This window comes from Petaurus breviceps, unplaced genomic scaffold, assembly GCF_028583685.1.
Source record: "Petaurus breviceps papuanus isolate PSGF00001 unplaced genomic scaffold, PetGlider_PUasm1.0 37, whole genome shotgun sequence".
Lineage (NCBI taxonomy): Eukaryota > Metazoa > Chordata > Mammalia > Diprotodontia > Petauridae > Petaurus > Petaurus breviceps.
Window position 1 is genome coordinate 79,765,923 of NW_027186296.1, and position 19,330 is coordinate 79,785,252.

Genomic DNA, 19,330 nt, shown 5'->3' on the forward strand with positions numbered 1-19,330 from the left:
GAGAGAGAGGGACAAGGAGGGAGGGAGAAGAGAAAATAATGAAACGAGGGTTTTTAAACAGGGTTTTAAGTGACTTGCTCAGGGTCACACAGCTAGTAAGTAGTATCTGAGGATGAATTTGAATTCAGGTCTTCCTGATTCTAGGCCCACTGCTCTATCCACTGTGTCACCTTGCTGATACCTAGAGTATAGGAAAACAAAAGCAAGCAACTCTGAGGTTGGAAAAGTTGATCAAAAAAGGGGAAATGACAAAGGCTGAGAAGCTAGAGGAAAACAGGTGCATTAATGCATCATAAATAGAGCTGTGAAATAATCCAGTCTTTCTGGAAAGTAATTTGGAACCATGTCTAAAAAACTATTAAACAATGCATATCTTTTGACCAAAGAATACTGCTACTATGTCTACACTCTAAAGAAATCAAAGGAAAAGTAAAAGGACCCAAGCATTAAAAAATATATATTTCTAGCAGCTCTTTTCATGGTGGCAAAGAATTGAAGAAGGGGTGTCAACTGGGGAATGACTGAACAAGTAATAGAACATGAAGCTAATATTGTATTGTAAGGCATTAGGTGGTACAGTGAATAGAGTGAAGGTCCTGGAGGCCAGAAGACCTGAGGCCAAATTTATTTGGCCTCAGATACTTACTAGCTGTGTGACCCTGGGCAAGTCACTTAACCTGGTTGCCTAAGTTTCCTCAACTGGGAAATGCAGTTAATGACAACATCTATGCCGTTGTTAGCATCAAATAAAATAATATTTGGAAAGTGCTTAGCAGAGTGCCAGATATATAGTAGGTATTATATAAAAGCTTATTCTTCCTTCTGTTCTTCTGTAAGGTAAGATGAAGGGGATGGTTTCAAAGAAACCTAGGAAATCTTCCCCCCTCACCCTGACATGTAATAGTATTTTATGTTTTCCAATTACATATAAAAGATAGTTTTCAACATTCTTTTTAATAATATTTTGAGCTTCAAATTTTTCTCCCTTCTTCCCTCCCCTACCCCTTTCCTAAGACAGCAAACAATCTGACATAGGTTATATATGTATAATCATGTGAAATATATTTCCACATTAGTCATATTGTGAAAGAAGAATCAGAACAAAAGGGAAAAACCACAAGAAAGAAAAAAAAAGTGAAAATAGTATGCTTTGATCAGCATTCAAACTCCATTGTTCTTTCTCTGGGTGTGAATGGCATTTTCCATCATGAGTCTTTTTTGAATTGTTTTAGATCAGTGTATTGCTGATCACTAAGTCTGTCATAGTTGATCATCACACAATGTGTCTGTTACTGTGTACAATGTTCTCCTAGTTCTGCTCAATTCATTCAGCATCAGTTCATCTAAGTCTTCCCTGGTTTTTCTGAAATCTACCTGCTCATCATTTCTTAGATGGGGCACAGTAGTATTCCATTAAATTCATATACCACAACTTGTTCAATCATTCCTCAGTTGACAAGCATCCCCTCAGTTTCTAATTCTTTGCCACCACAAAAAAAGCTGCTATAAATATTTTTGTACATGTGGGTCCTTTTCCATTTTTATGGTCTCTTTGGGATACAGCCCTAGAAGTGGCATTGCTGAGTCAAAGGGTATGCACAGTTTGATTGTTCTTTGGTAATAGTCCCAAATTGCTCTCCAGAATGGTTGGATTAGTTCACAACTCTACCAACAATGCATTAGTGTTCCAATTTTCCGATATCTTCTTCAATATTTATCATTTTCCTTTTCTGCCATATTAGCCAATCTTATAGGTGTGAGGTGGTACCTCAGAGTTGTTTTGATTTGCATTTCTCTAATCAATAGTGATTTGGAGCATTTTTTTTCATATGGCTATAGACAGCTTTAATTTCTTCGTCTGAAAAATGCTTGTTCATATCCTTTGATCACTTATCAATTGGGGAATGACTTATAGTCTTATAAATTTGACTCAGTTCTCTATATATTTGAGAAATGAGGCCTTTGTCAGAGACACTAGCTGTAAAAACTGTTTCCCAGTTTTCTGCTTTCCTTCTAATCTTGGTTGCATTGGTTTTCTTTGTGCAAAAACTTATTTTAATGTAATCAAAATCACCTGTTTTGCATTTCATAATGTTCACTATCTCTTGTTTGATTATAAAGTCTTCTTTACTACAGAGATCTGACAGATTAACTATTCCTTGCTCTCCTAATTTACTCAAAGTATCTCTTTTATGTCTAAATCATGTACCTATTTTGATCTTATCTTCATATGGTGTGAGATGTTGGCCTCTGCCTAGTTTCCCCCATGTTATTTTACAGTTTTCCCAGTAGTTTTTGTTAAATACTGAGTTCTTATTCCAGAGGGTTTATCAGAGAGTAGATTACTAGTCATTTACTACTGTGTCTTGTGTACCTAACTTATTCCACTGGTCCACCATTCTATTTCTTAGCCAAAACCAAGTAGTTTTGATGATTGCTGCTTTATAATAGTTTTAAATCTAGTATGGCTAGGCTATCTTCCTTTGTATTTTTTTTTATTAATTCACTGCAAATTCTTAACCTTTTGTTCTTCCTGATGAATTTTGTTATTATTTTTTCTAGCTCTATAAAATAATTTTTGGTAGTTTGATTGGTATGGCACTGAATAAGTACATTAATTTATGGATAATTGTAATTTTTATTCCATTACCTTGGCATATCCAAAAACAACAGATATTTTCCCAGTTGTTTAGATCTGACTATTTGTGTGAAAAATGTTTTGTAATGGTGTTCATATAGTTCCTAGGTGTTTCTTGGCAGGTAGACTTCCAAACTGTATTGTCTACAATTATTTTAAATAGAATTTCTCTTTCTATCTCTTGCTGCTAGGATTTTTGGCAATGTATAGAAATGCTGATATGTATGTAGGTTTATTTTATATCCTGCAACTTTGCTAAAGTTCTTAATTATTTAGAGTAGTTTTTTAATTGATTATCTAGGATTCTTTAAGTAGACCATCATATCATCTGCAAAGAGTAATAATTTTGTTCCCTCATTGCTTCTAATTCCTTTGATTTCTTTTTCTTCTCTTATTGATTAAGCTACTAATATTTCTAGTACAATATTGAATAATATTGGTGATAATGGGCATCCTTGTTTAACCCCTGATCTTACTGGGAAAGATTCTAACTTATCCCCACTACATATAATGCTTGCTGATGGTGTTAGATAGATACTACTTATCATTTTAAGGAAAATTCCATTTATTCCTATGTTCTCTAGTGTTTTTAACAGGAAAAGGTGTTATATTTTGTAAAAAAGCTTTTTCTGCATCCATTGAGATAATAATATGATTTCTGCTAGTTTTGTTACTGATACGGAAACCTAGGAAGTCTTGTACGATCTTTTTCAAATTATTGTCAGAAGAATCAGGAAAACAATTTGCACAATTACAATATTATAAAGATAAAGATCTATAAAAGACTTAGGAATTCTAATAAACACAATGACTAATTATAACTATAGAGGACTCATAATAAAACATACTACCTGCTTCCAGAGGAAGGAGTGATAAATTCAATGAAGCTCATTGAAGTATACAAAATTTTTCTGATATGGCTAATGTGAGAATTTATTTTGCTTTAACTCTTACATATTTTAATAGTTTTTTTGCTTCCTCAATGAGGGAGAGAATTATAAAATAATAATAAAATTGAATTTTAAAAGATAATTATTTTGCCTATAAGTAGAAAGAAATCAAGAAAACTAAAAATCCACACCAAAATACAGGCCAAAGTTTAGGAGGTTATAAAACCTACTTTATTTCCTCCCCCCCTCCTTTCTAAACTCCCTAAAGGTATTTGTTTCTTAGACTTTCTATATTGATTTCCATTGGAGCTTATATTAAGAGCATTATGCTGATATCAATATTTACCAAATTATGAATATCACGGATAATCAGTATTCCATCTTTGGCTGCTGATGCTAGCCACTTGCCATGAGATGATAGGCACAATATTCCAGTTCCAAAATGTCTGCTTTGCATTTTGACCTCTGGTTTGAGAACTATAACTTTGCTACTCTGTAAACACAAAAGAAAATATCATATTTATTTAAGATAATGGAAATTTTATTTAAATATTAACATTTAATTATTTGATGTAATTTTAATATTTAATATATTTAAAATATATTTATATATTATATATTACATTTAATAAAATTTAATTAATTAATAAATATTTAAGATAATGGAAATAATTCTTATGGATTATAAGGGAAAAAAACACAATCTTGTTGACAGTTTGATCATTGGTATGTGTGTGTGTGTGTGTGTGTGTGTGTGTGTATAAAAGGAGGCAGCTAGGTAGCTCAGTGGATAGAGCCCTAGGCCTAGAGTCAGGAAGACCTAAATTCAAATTAGGCTTCAGACACTAACTGGCTGTGTGATCCTGACCAAGCCACTTAATGACTGTTTGCCTTAATCCACTGGAGAATGAAATGGCAAACCATTCCAGTATCTCTGCCCGAAAAAAAACCCACAGAGAGTATTAGCATAATATGGTCTATGGGTCACAGAGTTGAACATGACTGCACAACTAAACAATAACAACAAAATTTTTAAAAAAAACACCCAACATTACAATATGAAATAAGCAGGTACATGTGGTTTTACGACCTAATAAATAGGGTCTATCCCTTTTCTCAATGTTACTTCCATCTGGGTTCTCAAAAATTTGTTTCATGCTTTAAGGCATATTTTTCAGACAAAACAATTTTGGTAAGTCACTGCTTAGGGTTTATCTCCTGCTTTTTCTCTAACCTGAGACTCCTAAATGAAAATGAAGGCCAATTTTGAATGCTACTTGATTAATTGAAGTATCTGTTAACAGAATCAAAGGAAACCAAACTGATCACAAAACAATTGATCTGGTAGGCTTTTGTAGATGGGGATATAAGCCCTTCTGTAGACCCTGCCTAATATAGATCAAATTATATTATTAAATCAATTATTACTCATGATAAAATTAAACTTTAACATCTAAAGCAGGAGTTAACAAACTTTCTGAAGACCCCCTTATGAAGGAGAGATGTCTATTGTTCTGGTATAAGCAACTTTGAAAAAAATTTTTCTTATACATTTCAATAATTACAAATGCATTTGAATTAAAAAGTGCCTCTTTTAAGCTGAAAATATTGTCTCCTTCCCCTTTGTAACTGCTGAGTCACAATAGCATAAATATATTCTCAGAAAGACCTTCTCTCCTACCTCCATATAGAGCTTGACATTAATACCTAAAATGGTATTATTTGGGCTTTTTTTTGGGTGGGAGAAGTAAGGGATGGGGAACCGACAGAGGCACTTTCAAAGTGGAATAAATGAATGAAAAACCATTCATTAAGCACTTACTGTGCACACTGTGGGTGCCCTCTTCTCCCCTCTTTTTCATCTCATATCACTCAGATTCCTTCTGACACTATGTCCTCCTTCATCTGTCTCACACAGAGGTAGCCCCATTCATTACCAGGCAAACCCCTCTACCTATACAAATGATCCCATTTCATCCTGTCTCTTCCAACAGATTGTTGGCAGGTCTGCCTGCCACAAGTCTCTCCCCACTCCATTCCATTCTCCATTTTCTACCAAAGTGATTTTCCTAAAGCAGAGGTCTGACCATATCATCCTCCCCTCTCATACTCAATACATGGCAATGGCTTCCTATTACCTGTAGGATAAAATACAAAATCCTCTGTTTGGAATTCAAAGCTCTTTATAACCTTGCATCCCTAATCCTTCTCCACCATCAACCCTTCTCCCCCAGTCTTCCTACACTTTCCTCCCTGCCACCTACTCTTTAATGCAGGGATACTGGCCTCTATTCTGTTCCATGAATATGACTTTCCATCTCAGCTCCAGGCATCTTCTCTGGCTATCCCTAATTCCTGGAGTGCTCTCCCTCATCATCTCTACCTCCTGGGTTCCCAGTCTTCCTTTAAGTTCCAACTATAATACCATCTTCTACAAGAAGCCTTTCCCAACCTCTTTTAATTCTAGTGCCTTCTCTCTGTTAATTGTTTTCTTTTTATCTTGTATATAGCTCATTTATACATAATTGTTTGCTTCTCCTCCCCATGATACTGTTAGCTCCTTTAGGGCTGGGACTATCTTTTACCCCTTTTTTATCCCCTAAATCTTGGCTCAATTCGGTACATAGAAAAAGATTACTGCCTGTCTGACTAACTGCCAGGTACAGTGCTAACTGCTAGAGATACCAAAACAAAATGGAAACAGCCTCTGCCCTCAAGAAGCTCACATTCTAATACAGGGAGATAACATATACATGGTAGTTATGCTTAGGAAAGACTATTTCAGTCTGGAAAGTCTTAGGGATTCATAAATGGAGCAACAGGATTGTTGACACCTTTATCAGAAACAATGATAGTATTGATTTGCTCACTGTTCTTAGAGCAAATGAGGAGGGCAGGGTATGTGGTAGGGTGAATAGGAATAAGCTGCCTCAGGTTAAAGCATATTCAAATCCAAGGCTGAATAGATATAGTGGACTCCCACCAATCAGAAGAGATGACTTTCACCAATAAGAACAGCACAGGCCTAGATGGAAGTTCTTATACTACTTATGTGTATATACTTATATGTTTATGTGATACACTAAATGGCATAGCTCAAGGTATGTTCTCTGGAAATGTGGTATGGAAGGTGCTGCAAACAGAAAGGAAGACAAAAGTAGATGGGGCCCAGAAATGAGAAGCTTTGGGTAGCCAGAGTCCTGTGCTGGTAGAGAGACTGACAAGAAGCTGAAGGAGGAATGGTTAAGAATAAGACAGGCAAAATGTGCTGTTTTACAGTTTTGCTTATGATCCAGATATAATTTGCCACTGAAAATTGTCTCTTCTGAGCCTTTAACCTAGAAGGGTTAGCTGTAAGATGTGTGTTTGGCACTGTGAAGAAATGACTCCTGCCACATACACCCATATCCTGGAATCCACAGCTGGCCTTCAAAGTCCCTTCCCTAAAGATTTTCTTCTGTCTCTAGCTGCCGCCTGGCTCCAACAGACCTCAGATGGAATTTGAATTCTCTGAATTATAAGTAAGCAAGGCATCTTTGCTTTAATTCACCCAAGGTATGTAGGGATTAAAAACCTACACTAAGGAACTAGAGGGAAAGTGATATAAAGCAATGTCCAAAACATCAAGTACTGCCAAGTCATGAAGGCTTATATATATATATATATTTTTTTTTTCCTACAGAGTACTCTTCCCACTACTCACTTCCAATCTGAAAATCATTCCTAGAGAGTTTCTCCCTTTACTATTTGGTTTGAATTAGAAAGAGGCCTCTTAATACATCCAATGAAGTTTTAGTGACAAGAGAGGTTCCTTAGAGTGCTGATGAACAATCCTCAATCAAGAAAGACATTCTTACCCCTCTGTAAGGATAATCAGAGAAATACCAAATTTCCATAGTGTGGGGGCATGCATTTTGGTATGACATGAAATGCTTGATTGGTACTTGTATGCCACCATTACTGGGGTGGGTTGGGTCAAAGGTAATTGATAATTGTGTCAGGAAGAAGCTCTCCCTCCATCTACCCAACTCTTGATTGTCTATAAGAGGCAGAACTGCAGGGGCGGCCAGGTAGCACAGCGAGTAAGAGCACCAGCTCCAGTGTTGAGAAGACCTGGAGTTCGAATCCCGGGATCAGACACTTAGTACCCACCCAGAAACACCTGGTCATGTAACCTTGAGCAAGTTACTTAACCCCAGTTGCTTAGGGGCTGCCAGGTGGCTCAGTGAGTAAGAGCGCCGGCTCCAGTGTCAGGATTACCTGGATCAAATCCAGGCTCAGATACTCAGCACCACACCCAGAAATAACTGGCCGTGTAACCTTGAGCAAGTTACTTAACCCTGATTGCTTAAAAAAAATAAAAGAGGCAGAACTGGCACATTCCAACCTCTGTGGTTCCTGCTTGGTTGGGGACCCATGTTCTCCCTTGGATTTCTAGAGGGCATGGGGTGGGGAGGAGAGGAGAGAATTCTCTTTTCCTCCTCCCTTTTCATGTGTAGCAATGCTGTCTACAAGCAAACAACAGTGGAAACATGAACTTTCATAGCCAAGTCTGAGGCCCTGGCTTACTTTTCTTTCTGTTTTCTGAATGTAGACCAACAACTAGCAATCCTAAGAAGTGGATACTTTCAACCTGAGCAAAACCCAGAAGTTTAAGAATCTGAGCATTTTCAGTATCAGATGTCAGCTGTTCAGTGGCATGGGGTTCTCTAAAAAGCCCTACTTATCAGAGGAAGAGAGCACTATGAACAGGAGGATGCTATAACAGAAGAGCTATTGAAAGCCAAGCCTTTCTCAGGCTGGTCAGGAGAGTTTTCCAGACCATGTGTGTATGAGGAAAATGTGAAATATCTATTTGGCAAATTAATATTTAGGAGAGTTTCATGAGTATAATGGGTTCTTCTTTTATATTCTTCTACATTTGTTTATATTGTGAGTCATTTGTGTTTTAAACATTTTCTAGGGTAAAGAAAATAAGTAACTGTACTAAACCTAATACTAGTGTATTGTACAGTTACTACCTTTTAAAAAGAGAAACTATAGGGTCTTGGAAAGATGCTAGACATTATCCATATCTAAGTTTTGTTTAAGATGTTTCCCCATATGTTTAACATGATTGCATGTGTATAACCTATATCAGATTGCTTGCTGTCTTGAGAAGGGGGGAGATAAAGAAGAGAGGGAGAAAAATTTAGAATTCAAAATCTTATAAAAATGAATGTTGAAAACTATCTTTACATGTAATTGGTCAAATAAAATTCTATTTAAAAAAAGATATTTCTCAAAGCTACTGGAGGTAGAGATTATAAGTCAGAAAGAAACAATAAATCTGATAGCCTTCTTTTGGGTCAGGTCTCTTATTTTTTGGAGGGGGGAAAGGCAGGGTAATTGGGGTTAAGTGACTCGCCCAAAGTCACATGGCTAGTAAGTGTTAAGTGTCTGAGGCTGGATTTGAACTCAGGTCCCCCTGACTCCAGGACTGGTGCTCTATTCACTGCACTACCTAGCCACCCCTGGGTCAGGTCTCTTTAAGATGAATCTGGTACACGAGAGTTCAGAGCAGAGTACCTCCTTGTGGGTGTGAGTCTTCTGGGTCATGGGCCACACACCATTATAAATATACAGAAATAATTCCTCTGTTTATTAGGGTATAGGGAAAATAAGAGAAAAAGGAGAATAAAAAAGACAATATAAGTTATTTCCTCACTATCATTAAATTTTCTCCTATCTTTCATATGTTCATATAACAATTTTGACTTCACTAGTAATAATATTGTTACTAATAAAGACTATATTATTGCCATGTAGGTTCCAAATGATGTTGGCTTGAATTCAGGATCAACAAAGAATGTGTTGACTAGAATTCCCTGGGACCAGCAAAGATAATGAAATGGAATTACTACAATTTGTCTATCTTAATGGTTAAGAAAAATGGCATAATATTCATGTTTTGGCATATAAATGGCAACAGAAGAATACCTTTTCAGGAATACCATAGGTACAGATATATGGCACATGACTACAGTAGCCATATATTAAATATTCATTCTGTAAATCCAAGATAGCAGAGGTTAGAGGATGATTTATATCATAATGCCTCCTATCAATGATGTCATTCTTCAGCCTTCCTTTTTCATCACAGCAGTTATCAGAGTCTATAAGATTTGGGGAAAAGAATGAATAACTTTAGTTATTTGTGTTTACCACAGTACTTAGCCCATAATAGGCACTTAACAAATGTTTATTGATTGATTGACTAGTATTTCAAATTTAACTTTTAAAACCCAATAGGAAAAATATGTACTCTTCTATTAATGAAAAGACAAAAATATTTTAAAAAAATTTTATTTATGTAAAATTAGTTGGTGAATGAAATCTGAGTCTTTTAAAATCATTCATATATTTTGTTTTCTTCTGTGATATTAACAAGATGTGTGATACTGAGTAAAAATTACTGAAATTCTTACAATTTAGATGAACCAATAGTTCAATAGTCACATGGAATAAAATAATTCCTGGGTGTACAGAAGGAGTCAAGGCAAAGGTATAAAGCATTCTCTTAAGTTTTAGACATCTACATTACTCTATCTATATTATCTATAAACCATATAGCCATGTTTCTATCCATAGCTACTAACTTTTACATCTACAGTAAAGGAATTTGAGGAGTTTATTTTCACATATTTTTCCATGTTAGAAAATTTTCTAACTAGCCTACCAGTTAATAAGTAACTAGCCTAACAGTTACTTTAATTTAACTATAGTATTTATGAAGCGATAATACAGAAGACATCACAAAATAACCAAATATTTTAGAAGGTGTGTCAGTCCTGCCCAGTTTTCCTACCAGACCCAAAAGGAAAAACAGGCTGACAGAAGAAAATGAATAATAATAACTTACACTTAAATAACATTACTTTACATATATTATCTCATTTTAAGACTTATGATAACACTGAAAGTAAGAATTACTATATAAAGGAGGACACTGAAGCTCATAATGATTAAGTGATTTGTGTATGGTGATATAGATACTGAGTGAGAGAGGATGTGGATGGTAAGCCCAGTTCTTCTGATTCCAATTTTGTGGTGCTTTCCATTACTCTAATCTGTATTTGCTCCATGCCAAAATAGCATAACTCTCACTTCATTAAGCAATACCTTCCTGTTTTATCACAAAGAACAATTTTCCTTTTCTCTTTTTCTTTACTCTTTTCCTTAAAATGTTTGCATTTAGAAATTTCATTTCCTGAAACAAATTGTAAGGTGATAGCAATAATGTAAATGTAATCCATATATCACTGAATTATTTGCCCCTTTCTTACCTTTTAAGGTTGCTTCATTCAGAAAAAATATTTCCAGTCTGCTTCTTTCACTTTGTGAAGTTTTGACAAGCACCATTACTTCAACTAGGTTTGTTTCAGAAATGTAGACTGTAGACATTTGTACAATGTCACCATTCACTTCTGAAAGTAGACAGAAACAGACATACACATGTCCGATACTTTTTAAACCTTTGCTTATTCCAGTTTAGGGATTTCTTTACAAACTTTTTCTTGATTAAATTTCTATGTCTGAAATTATAGGGGCTAACAGAATTTTGTTTGTAGAATGACTCCAAAGGACCAACACAGACATTTTCATCATAATAGTAACAGATACCTTGGGCCCATCTCTAAATCTCTAAGTTTATAATATTTTTGATATTTTACATTCTAAAGATAAAGACATTAAAGATATGAAGTAAACTTCTGATTTATGATCCAAAATTATCTCAATTTCTACCACACCTCTAGTTTAATTTGGTTGTTGGTTTTATTTTTTGCAACTCATTACTTGAAATGTAACAGAAAATATAAATACCTGCAAAATATGTTTTAGAAAACCCATTCAAAGCCAAACATCAATGTAATTTTCTTTTTAAAAATAAATTTATTTTAAACTTAAAATTGTAATTTAATTTAAACTTAAAACTAAAAATTAAATACACAATAAGAAAAAAAACATTATAAACTTAAATACTAAAACTCAAATACTAAGTAACAAAAGAAAAAAAAAAGCATTGCCACATGCATAGTAGAACATAAGAGGATCCAAAATATACAGCAATAAATATCCATTTCAAGAAAGCCTATATTATAAATACTACACATTGTGTTCAAAGCTGTCCATATTTTCTTTGCTTCCTTATAAGTTTTCTTTTGTTCTCTGTTGTACACTTTTTACTTTGTTCTTTTTTACCCCTTCCTCCCCGTCACTTCAAAAAAGGCTACAGTTAAGTGCAGATACACACATACAATACATACATATACACAAACATATTTATAAACACATATCGATATACATATATGCATACATATACACATACATACACATACGTACTCATACATATACTTGGGTATCTATAATCATACTCATATATAGACATATACATTCATGTGCATCTATGTAAGACCATACTATGCTTGTTTGTCCTGTTTCTCTAAGGTCCAAGTCTTTCCATATCTTTCTAAGTGCACTAACTCATTGTTTTCTGTACCACCCCAATATTCTAACCTTAAACTGTCTGGTTATTTTAAATAGTCTACAACAATATTGATTAATATGGCTGACATATAGTATAGTTTCCCTTTTTTCTCTTTTGATTAAATATATTTTAGCTTTAACTTTTTCAGAGATCATGATTACTACCCCTGCTTCCCCCCCCATTAAATTCTACTCCTAATCTTTATTTTATGTTTATGTGTATCTCCTATTTCCTATCCCTCCTGAATCCTCTATTTTACTTCTACCCATTACCTTGCCCTCCTATTATTCAACCTTTGCCCCCTGCCAGAGATCCTTCCTTTATCTCTCCCCCCCTTACCTGTCCCCTTAGCCTTTTCTTTCTAAATTTAGAAGACTTTTATACAAAGATAGTTTCCTCTTTAACCCATTCCCAATGAGAGTAGGATGCCAGAACTACTAGTCCTCCTCCCCCATCTAATTCTTCTGTGTCATTTTTTCCTCTTGCACCTCATTTGTATAAGTTAATTACCCTTTTTACTTCTTCTTAGAAGGTTTACTTTTTAGTATCATATCATGTTTAGCACTACGCCATTCTTTCTTTTGAGCTACCAAATTACTAATAGCAATCTTAGACATATAATGTTTCCTTGTATGAAAAGTAAATAGTCTGTCCTTATTGAGTATCTTATAGTTCATTAATGTGCACCTTATATTTCTCTTGATCTTGTATGTCAAATTTCCTATTTATTTCAGGTCTTTTTTGCAACAAAATCCAGTAAGTCTAGTAATTCAATGAATATCCTTTTTTTTTCCTATTCAGGATTATGCAAAAGCAGGGTATGATATTTTTAGAAACCAAGAACTCCACCCTTCTGTAAGTGCCCATAGCCAGCAGTATCCCAGCCCCGCTGCTTTTGCACTCACTAGACATGTGCTAGTCCCTTCTCGCCCAGGACCAAGTCTTGGCAGCACAGCAGGGCCTAGCACCTCTTATCAGCAGAAGTTCCCTCAATCTTCCCCAGCTCAAACGCCAGACTTCCCACACTGTCTGGGAGGTGAAAGTGCCTGTGGCTGGGGGTGAGGCTGCCCCCCCCAACCCAGCAAACCCCAGGGTCCACTGCTTGCTGTTTCAGGGGAACTAGCCTGGAGGTATTTACTCTTCAGAGGGACCAAACCTCAGTCCTGGGATTTTTCTTTGTATCTTTTCCCAACTGTCCCAGGAAGACCACTGTTCTACCTGAACTCATTTATTTTTACTACTCTATGTTTACCCTGCTGTTTTGTCTTCTTTGTGGGGGAAATCTGGAGGGCTTGGAATTTTCTAACTTACTCCACCATCTTCCCAGAATCCTCTAATATAATTCTTAACAATATACAACTTATCTTTCAAACTAAGGAATGTTGTGTGCAACTTGAAACCAGACCTCTATATTCCTAAAACTCTTATTTACAATTTCATCTTTCAACCTAAAGTGCCCTATCCAAAGTTACTGATGATCTCTTAACTGCCAAAGCTCAGGATTTTTTCTCAATCCTCATATTTTTCTCACTTCACTTCTCTGCAGCATTTGACATGAATGATCACCTTCTCTTCCTGGAAATTCTTTCCTTTCTAGTTTTTCATAAGCTGTTCTCTCCTTTTTTCCTCCTACCTGCTGAACCTCTCCTCAGTCTTCTTCCAATCTTCATCTCTGCCATGCCCATTAACAAAGGATATTGGGGGGATGTATATCACTGCTTTGTCCTTTGTCTTCTTTCCTCTCTGTACTAACTTCCTCGGTTATCTCATAAGTTCACATGGCTTCAATTATCATCTCTTTTCAAATGATTTCCAGACATATATCCCCACCATTTCTGTTCCAATCTCATATCCCCAGCTGCCTACTGAACATTTAAAAATGGGTGTCTTATAAGCATCTCAAATTCAATATGTCTAAAAGAATATTCAGGATCTCTATTGCCCTCTACTCCAAGCCATTTTCTTTTCTCAATTTCCCTATTACTATTGACAGCAGTGCTATTTTCTCAGTTTCCCAGGTGCTCAAACTCAAGCATCATCCCCAACTCCTTATTCTCACTCACCTCACATATCAAATTCATTATAAAATATTGTAATTTATTCTTTTACATATAAGATCTTTTTCTCTTTACCTACATTGTTACCATACTGGTTCAAGTCTTCATTGTTTCTTGTCTGGACGATGGCAACACACTCCTAATTGGTATCCCTGCTTCAAGTCTACTCTCCAGGACATTTTCCAATGTGGTTTTCCTAAAGCACAGATCTATATCACCTCTAATCTAATTCTAATTTTGAAGGAATTATTTTCTTCAATGAGCTTTTGGACCTCCTCTTCCATTTGGCCAATTCTGCTTTTTAAGGCATTCTCCTCATTGGGGTTTTGGACCTCTTTTGCCATTTGGATTAGTCTATTTTTTGTTTGTTTGTTTTTGTTTATTTATTTGTTTTTAGTTTTCAACATTCATTTCCAAAGACTTTGAGTTATAATTTTTTCCCTCATCTCTCCCCTATGCCCCACCCCAAAATAGCAAGCCTACTAAATACCCCTTCCCCCAATCTGTTCTCTCTTAAATCCTTCTCCATGCCCCCCCCCAATTTTCTTGTAGAGCAAGATGGATTTCTATACCCCAGTGCCTGTATATCTTATTTCCCGACTGCATGAAAAAAACAATGCTTTTTAACATTTGTTTTTAAAACTCTGAGTTCCAGATTCTGTCCCTTCTTCCCTCCTCACCCACCCCCACTGAGACAACAACCAATTCAATATAGGTTGTACATATGTAGTTACGCAAAATATTTCTATAGTAGTTACATTATGAAAGACTATATTTTCCTCCATCCTATCCCGCCCCCCACTTAATCTTTTTCCTCCTTTGACCTTGTCCCTTTTCAAAAGTATGTGCTTCTAACTACCCTCTCCCCCAATCTGCCCTTCCTTCTATCATCTCCCTTCTTATCCCCTTCCTCCCTACTTTCCTATAGGTTAAGATACCCAATCAATTGTGTATGTTATTCTCTCCTTAAGCCAAGTTCAATGAGAGTAAGGTTGACCCATTCCCTTTCACCTTCCTGCTATTCCCCTCCATTGTAACATTTTCTCTTGCCTCTTTTACATGGGATAATTTATGTTATTCTATCTCTCCCTTTCTCCTTCTCCCAATATATTACCCTCTCACTTCTTAATATTACTTTTTAGATATCATCCCTTCCTATTCAACTAATCCTGTGCCCTCTGTCTATGTATACATGTACACACATATACACACACTCACATATGTATTTATACACACATACACCCTCCTATACATACATGTGTATGTATACATATATACATATAAATTCCCTTCAACTATCCTCATACTGAGAAAAGTCTCATGAGTTATAATTACCATTTTCCATGTAGCAATGTAAATAGTTCAACTTTTATAAGTTCCTTATGATTTCTTTTTCCTCTTTACCTTTTCATGCTTCTCTTGCTTCTTGTATTTGAAAGTCAAATTTTCTGTTCAGCTCGGGTTTTTTCATCAATAATGCTTGAAATTCCTCTATTTCCCTGAATGTCCATATTTTCCCCTGAAGTATTATACTCAGTTTTGCTGGTTAGGGTGATTCTTGGTTTTAATCCTAGCTCCTTTGACCTCCAGAATATCATATTCCAAGCCCTTCCATCCCTTAATGTAGAAGCTGCTAGATCTTGTGTTATCCTGATTGTGTTTCCACAATATTCAAATTGTTTCTTCCTGACAGCTTGTAATATTTTCTCCTTTTCCTGGGAACTCTGGAATTTGGCTATAATATTCCTAGGAGTTTTCTTTTGGGGATCTTTTTCAAGAGGCAATCAATGAATTCTTTCAATTTCTATTTTGCCCTCTGGTTCCAGAATTTCAGGGCAACTTTCCTTGAGAATTTCTTGCAGGATGATTTCTAGGCTCTTTTTGTTATCATGGCTTTCAGGCAGTCCAATAATTTTAAAATTATCTCTCCTGAATCTATTTTCCAGGTCAGTGGCTTTTCCAATGAGATATTTCACATAGCCTTCTATTTTTTCATTTGTTTGACTCTATTTTATAGTAACTTGATTTCTTATAAAGTCATTAGCTTCCATTTGCTCCAATCTAATTTTGAAGAAAATATTCTCTTCAGTGAGTTTTTGAAATTCCTTTTCCATCTGGGCAATTCAGCTTTTTAAGGCATTCTTCTTCTCATTGGCTTTTTGGGCCTCTTTTAAGATGTTATTTTCCTCAGTATTTGGGGGGTCTCCTTTAGCAGGCTGTTGACTTGCTTTTCATGATTTTCTTGCATAATTCTCATTTCTCTTCCCAATTTTTACTCAACTTCTTTTACTTGATTTTCAAAATCCTTGAGCTCCTCCATGGCCTGCGATTAGTTCATATTTTTCTTAGAGGCTTTTGATGCAGGAGTTTTGACTTTGTTTTCTTCTTTTGGTTCTATGTTTGGATCCTCTTTGTCTCCCAAAAAGAGTGTATGGTCTGATTGCACTTCCTCTGTTTGCTCATCTTGCCAGCCAATTACTTGACTTTTGAGCTCTTTGCCATGGTAGAACTCTGCTTCCAGATTGGAAAATGCTGTGTCCCAAATTTCTGGGGGTTTGCACAGCTTTTGTCAGAGCTATGAGAAGGATGCCCTCTCTACAGCCACCACAAGTTCTGGCATGCTAGTGTTCCTCACCCCAGGAATTCCACCCAAGACTATGACCCAAATCCAACCAGGTCAAAGCAAGAGTGATTACCTTCTGAATGGTTGCTTGGTCCCCCTACAATCTGTAAGCCAGGAGCTCCTGACAGAGTCACACGGCAGCAGCTGCAGCCACCATGACAACACCACCTCTTGGGATAGTTTTTTTTTCTTTTTGCCTTTTTGAGGGCAATTGTGGTTAAGTAACTTGCCCAAGGTTACATGGCTAGTTTTTTTGTGTGGGTGTTAAGTGTCTGAGGCCAGAACCGAACTTGGGTCCTCCTGACTCCAGGGCCAGTGCTTTACTCACTGTGCCACCTAGCTGCCCAGATAGTCTATTTTTTAATGTGTGATTTTTTTGGATCTCCTTTAGCAAGCTGTTTTTCATGACTTTCTTGCATCAGTCTCATTTCTCTCCCCAATTTCTCAATTCTCTTCCCAAATAATCATCTAACAAATTCTAGTGGCTATTATCTCTAGGATCCAATATAAAGTCCTCTGTTTAGCATTTAAAGCTTTTCACAGAGGGGCGGTGCCAAGATGGCAGAGGAAAAGCAGCTATTTGCTTGAACTCTCCCCCCCAAACCCTCCAAATACCTGTAAAAAAGACTCTAAACAAATTCTAGAACTTCAGTACCCACAAAATGACAGAGTAAAACATATCTCCAGCACAAAGCAGCCTGGAAGGTTGACAGGAAGGGTCTATCACACTGGGCTGGGAATAGAGCACAGTCTACCATGGGCTGTGCCAGGCACAGTCAGGGCTGGAGCAGGCCTTAGGGGACTGAATCACTGGCAGCTATGGTAGTTTCCAGACTTCTCACCCCATAAATTCTGAGGACAGCATGGAAGGTCAGTGGGGGAACTCTATGGGGCCTGAGTGAAAGAGGAGCGTGGTTCAACCTCAGCTCCTGGGTTGTGGAGGTAGGGGCAGCAGCAGTCGAAGTGGCTACTTCCAGAGCTCTGGGCCCACAGATAGATGGTGGGGGATCGAGTGGCTGATAAAAAACCCCTGAAGTCTCGGACAGTACACCCACACCCACAGGAAGCAAATTCCTACCTTGAGAAAGAGTCAGAAAGTCAAGTATTTGGCTGGGAAGATGAGAAAACAGCCTAAAAAAAATCAGACTATAGAATCTTATTTTTGTGTTGGTGACAAAGAAGATCAAAATACAACCAGGAGAAGACAACAAAGTCAAAACTCCTGCATCAAAAGCCTCCAAGAAAAATATAAATTGGTCAAAGGGCATGGAAGAGCTCAAAAAGATTTTGAAAATCCAAGTAAGAGAAGTAGAAGAAAAATTGGGAAGAGAAATTAGTGTGATATGAGGAAATCATGAAAAACAAGTCAACAGCTTGCTAAAGGAGACCCCCAAAATACTGTAGAAAATAACACTTTAAAATATAGACTAACCCAAATGGCAACAGAAGTCCAAAACACCAATGAGGAGAAGAATGCCTAAAAAACCAGAATTGGCCAAATGGAAAAGAAAATCCAAAGTCTCACTGAAGAAAATAATTCCTTCAAAATTAGAATGGAGTAAATGGAAGCTAATGACTTTATGAGAAATCAAGAAATTATACAACAGAACTGAAAGAATGAAAAAGTAGAAGACAATGTGAAATATCTCATTGGAAAAACCACTGACCTGGAAAATAGAAGTAGGAAAAATAATTTAAAAATTATTGGACTACCTGAAAGCCATGATAAAAAAAATCATCTTTCAAGAAATTATCAAGGAAACCTGCCCTGATATTCTAGAACCAAAGTGTAAAACAAAAATTGAAAGAATCTACTGATCACCTCTTGAAAGAGGTTTTCCCCAAAGGAAAACTCCTAGGAATACTGTAGCCAAATTCCAGAGTTCCTAGATCAAAGAGAAAATATTGCAAACAGACAGAAAGAAATGATTTGAGTATTGTGGAGATACAATCAGGATAACACAAGACATAGAAGCTTCTGCATTAAGGGATCAAAGGGCTTGGAACATAATATTCCTGAGGTCAGAGGATCTAGGATTAAAACCAAGAATAACATACCCAGCAAAACTGAGTATAATACTTCAGGGGGGAAAATGGATATTCAGTGAAATAGAGGACTTGTTGAAAATGCCAGAGCTGAATAGAAAATTTGACTTTCAAATACAAGACTCAAGAGAAGCATGAAAAGGTAAACAGGAAAGAGAAATCTTAAGGGACTTATTAAAATTGAACTGTTTACATTTCTACATGGAAGGATGATATTTGTAAATCATGAGACCTTTCTCAGTATTAGGGTGGTTGGAGGAAATATAGACAGACAGACAGACAGACAGACAGACAGACAGATAGATAGATAGATAGATAGATAGATAGATAGATAGATAGATAGATAGATAGATAGATGGTACAGGTGAGTTAAATATAAAGGGATGATATCTAAAAATAAAATTAAGGGGTAAAAGAGGAATAGATTGGGAGGAGAAAGGGAGAGATAGAATGGGGTAGATTATCTCACATAAAAGAGGCAAGAAATAAAGGATTCACAATGGAGAGGAAGAAGAGGAGGTGAAAGGGAATGAGTGAACCTTACTCTCA

At 36.3% G+C, this 19,330-nt stretch overlaps 1 protein-coding gene across 1 annotated transcript in view; it reads right to left on the reverse strand.

Moving 5' to 3' along the window:
• LOC138168350 (cilia- and flagella-associated protein 43-like) overlaps positions 1-19,330 on the reverse strand; it is a 180,349-nt gene that overhangs the window by 94,597 nt on the left and 66,422 nt on the right. The window contains exons 13-15 of the mRNA XM_069097395.1: positions 10,854-10,994; positions 9,508-9,683; positions 3,875-4,021 (exon numbers count right to left, since the gene is read on the reverse strand). Coding sequence (XP_068953496.1) covers positions 3,875-4,021; positions 9,508-9,683; positions 10,854-10,994 — 464 coding nt within the window. The remainder of the gene's footprint in view (positions 1-3,874; positions 4,022-9,507; positions 9,684-10,853; positions 10,995-19,330) is intronic.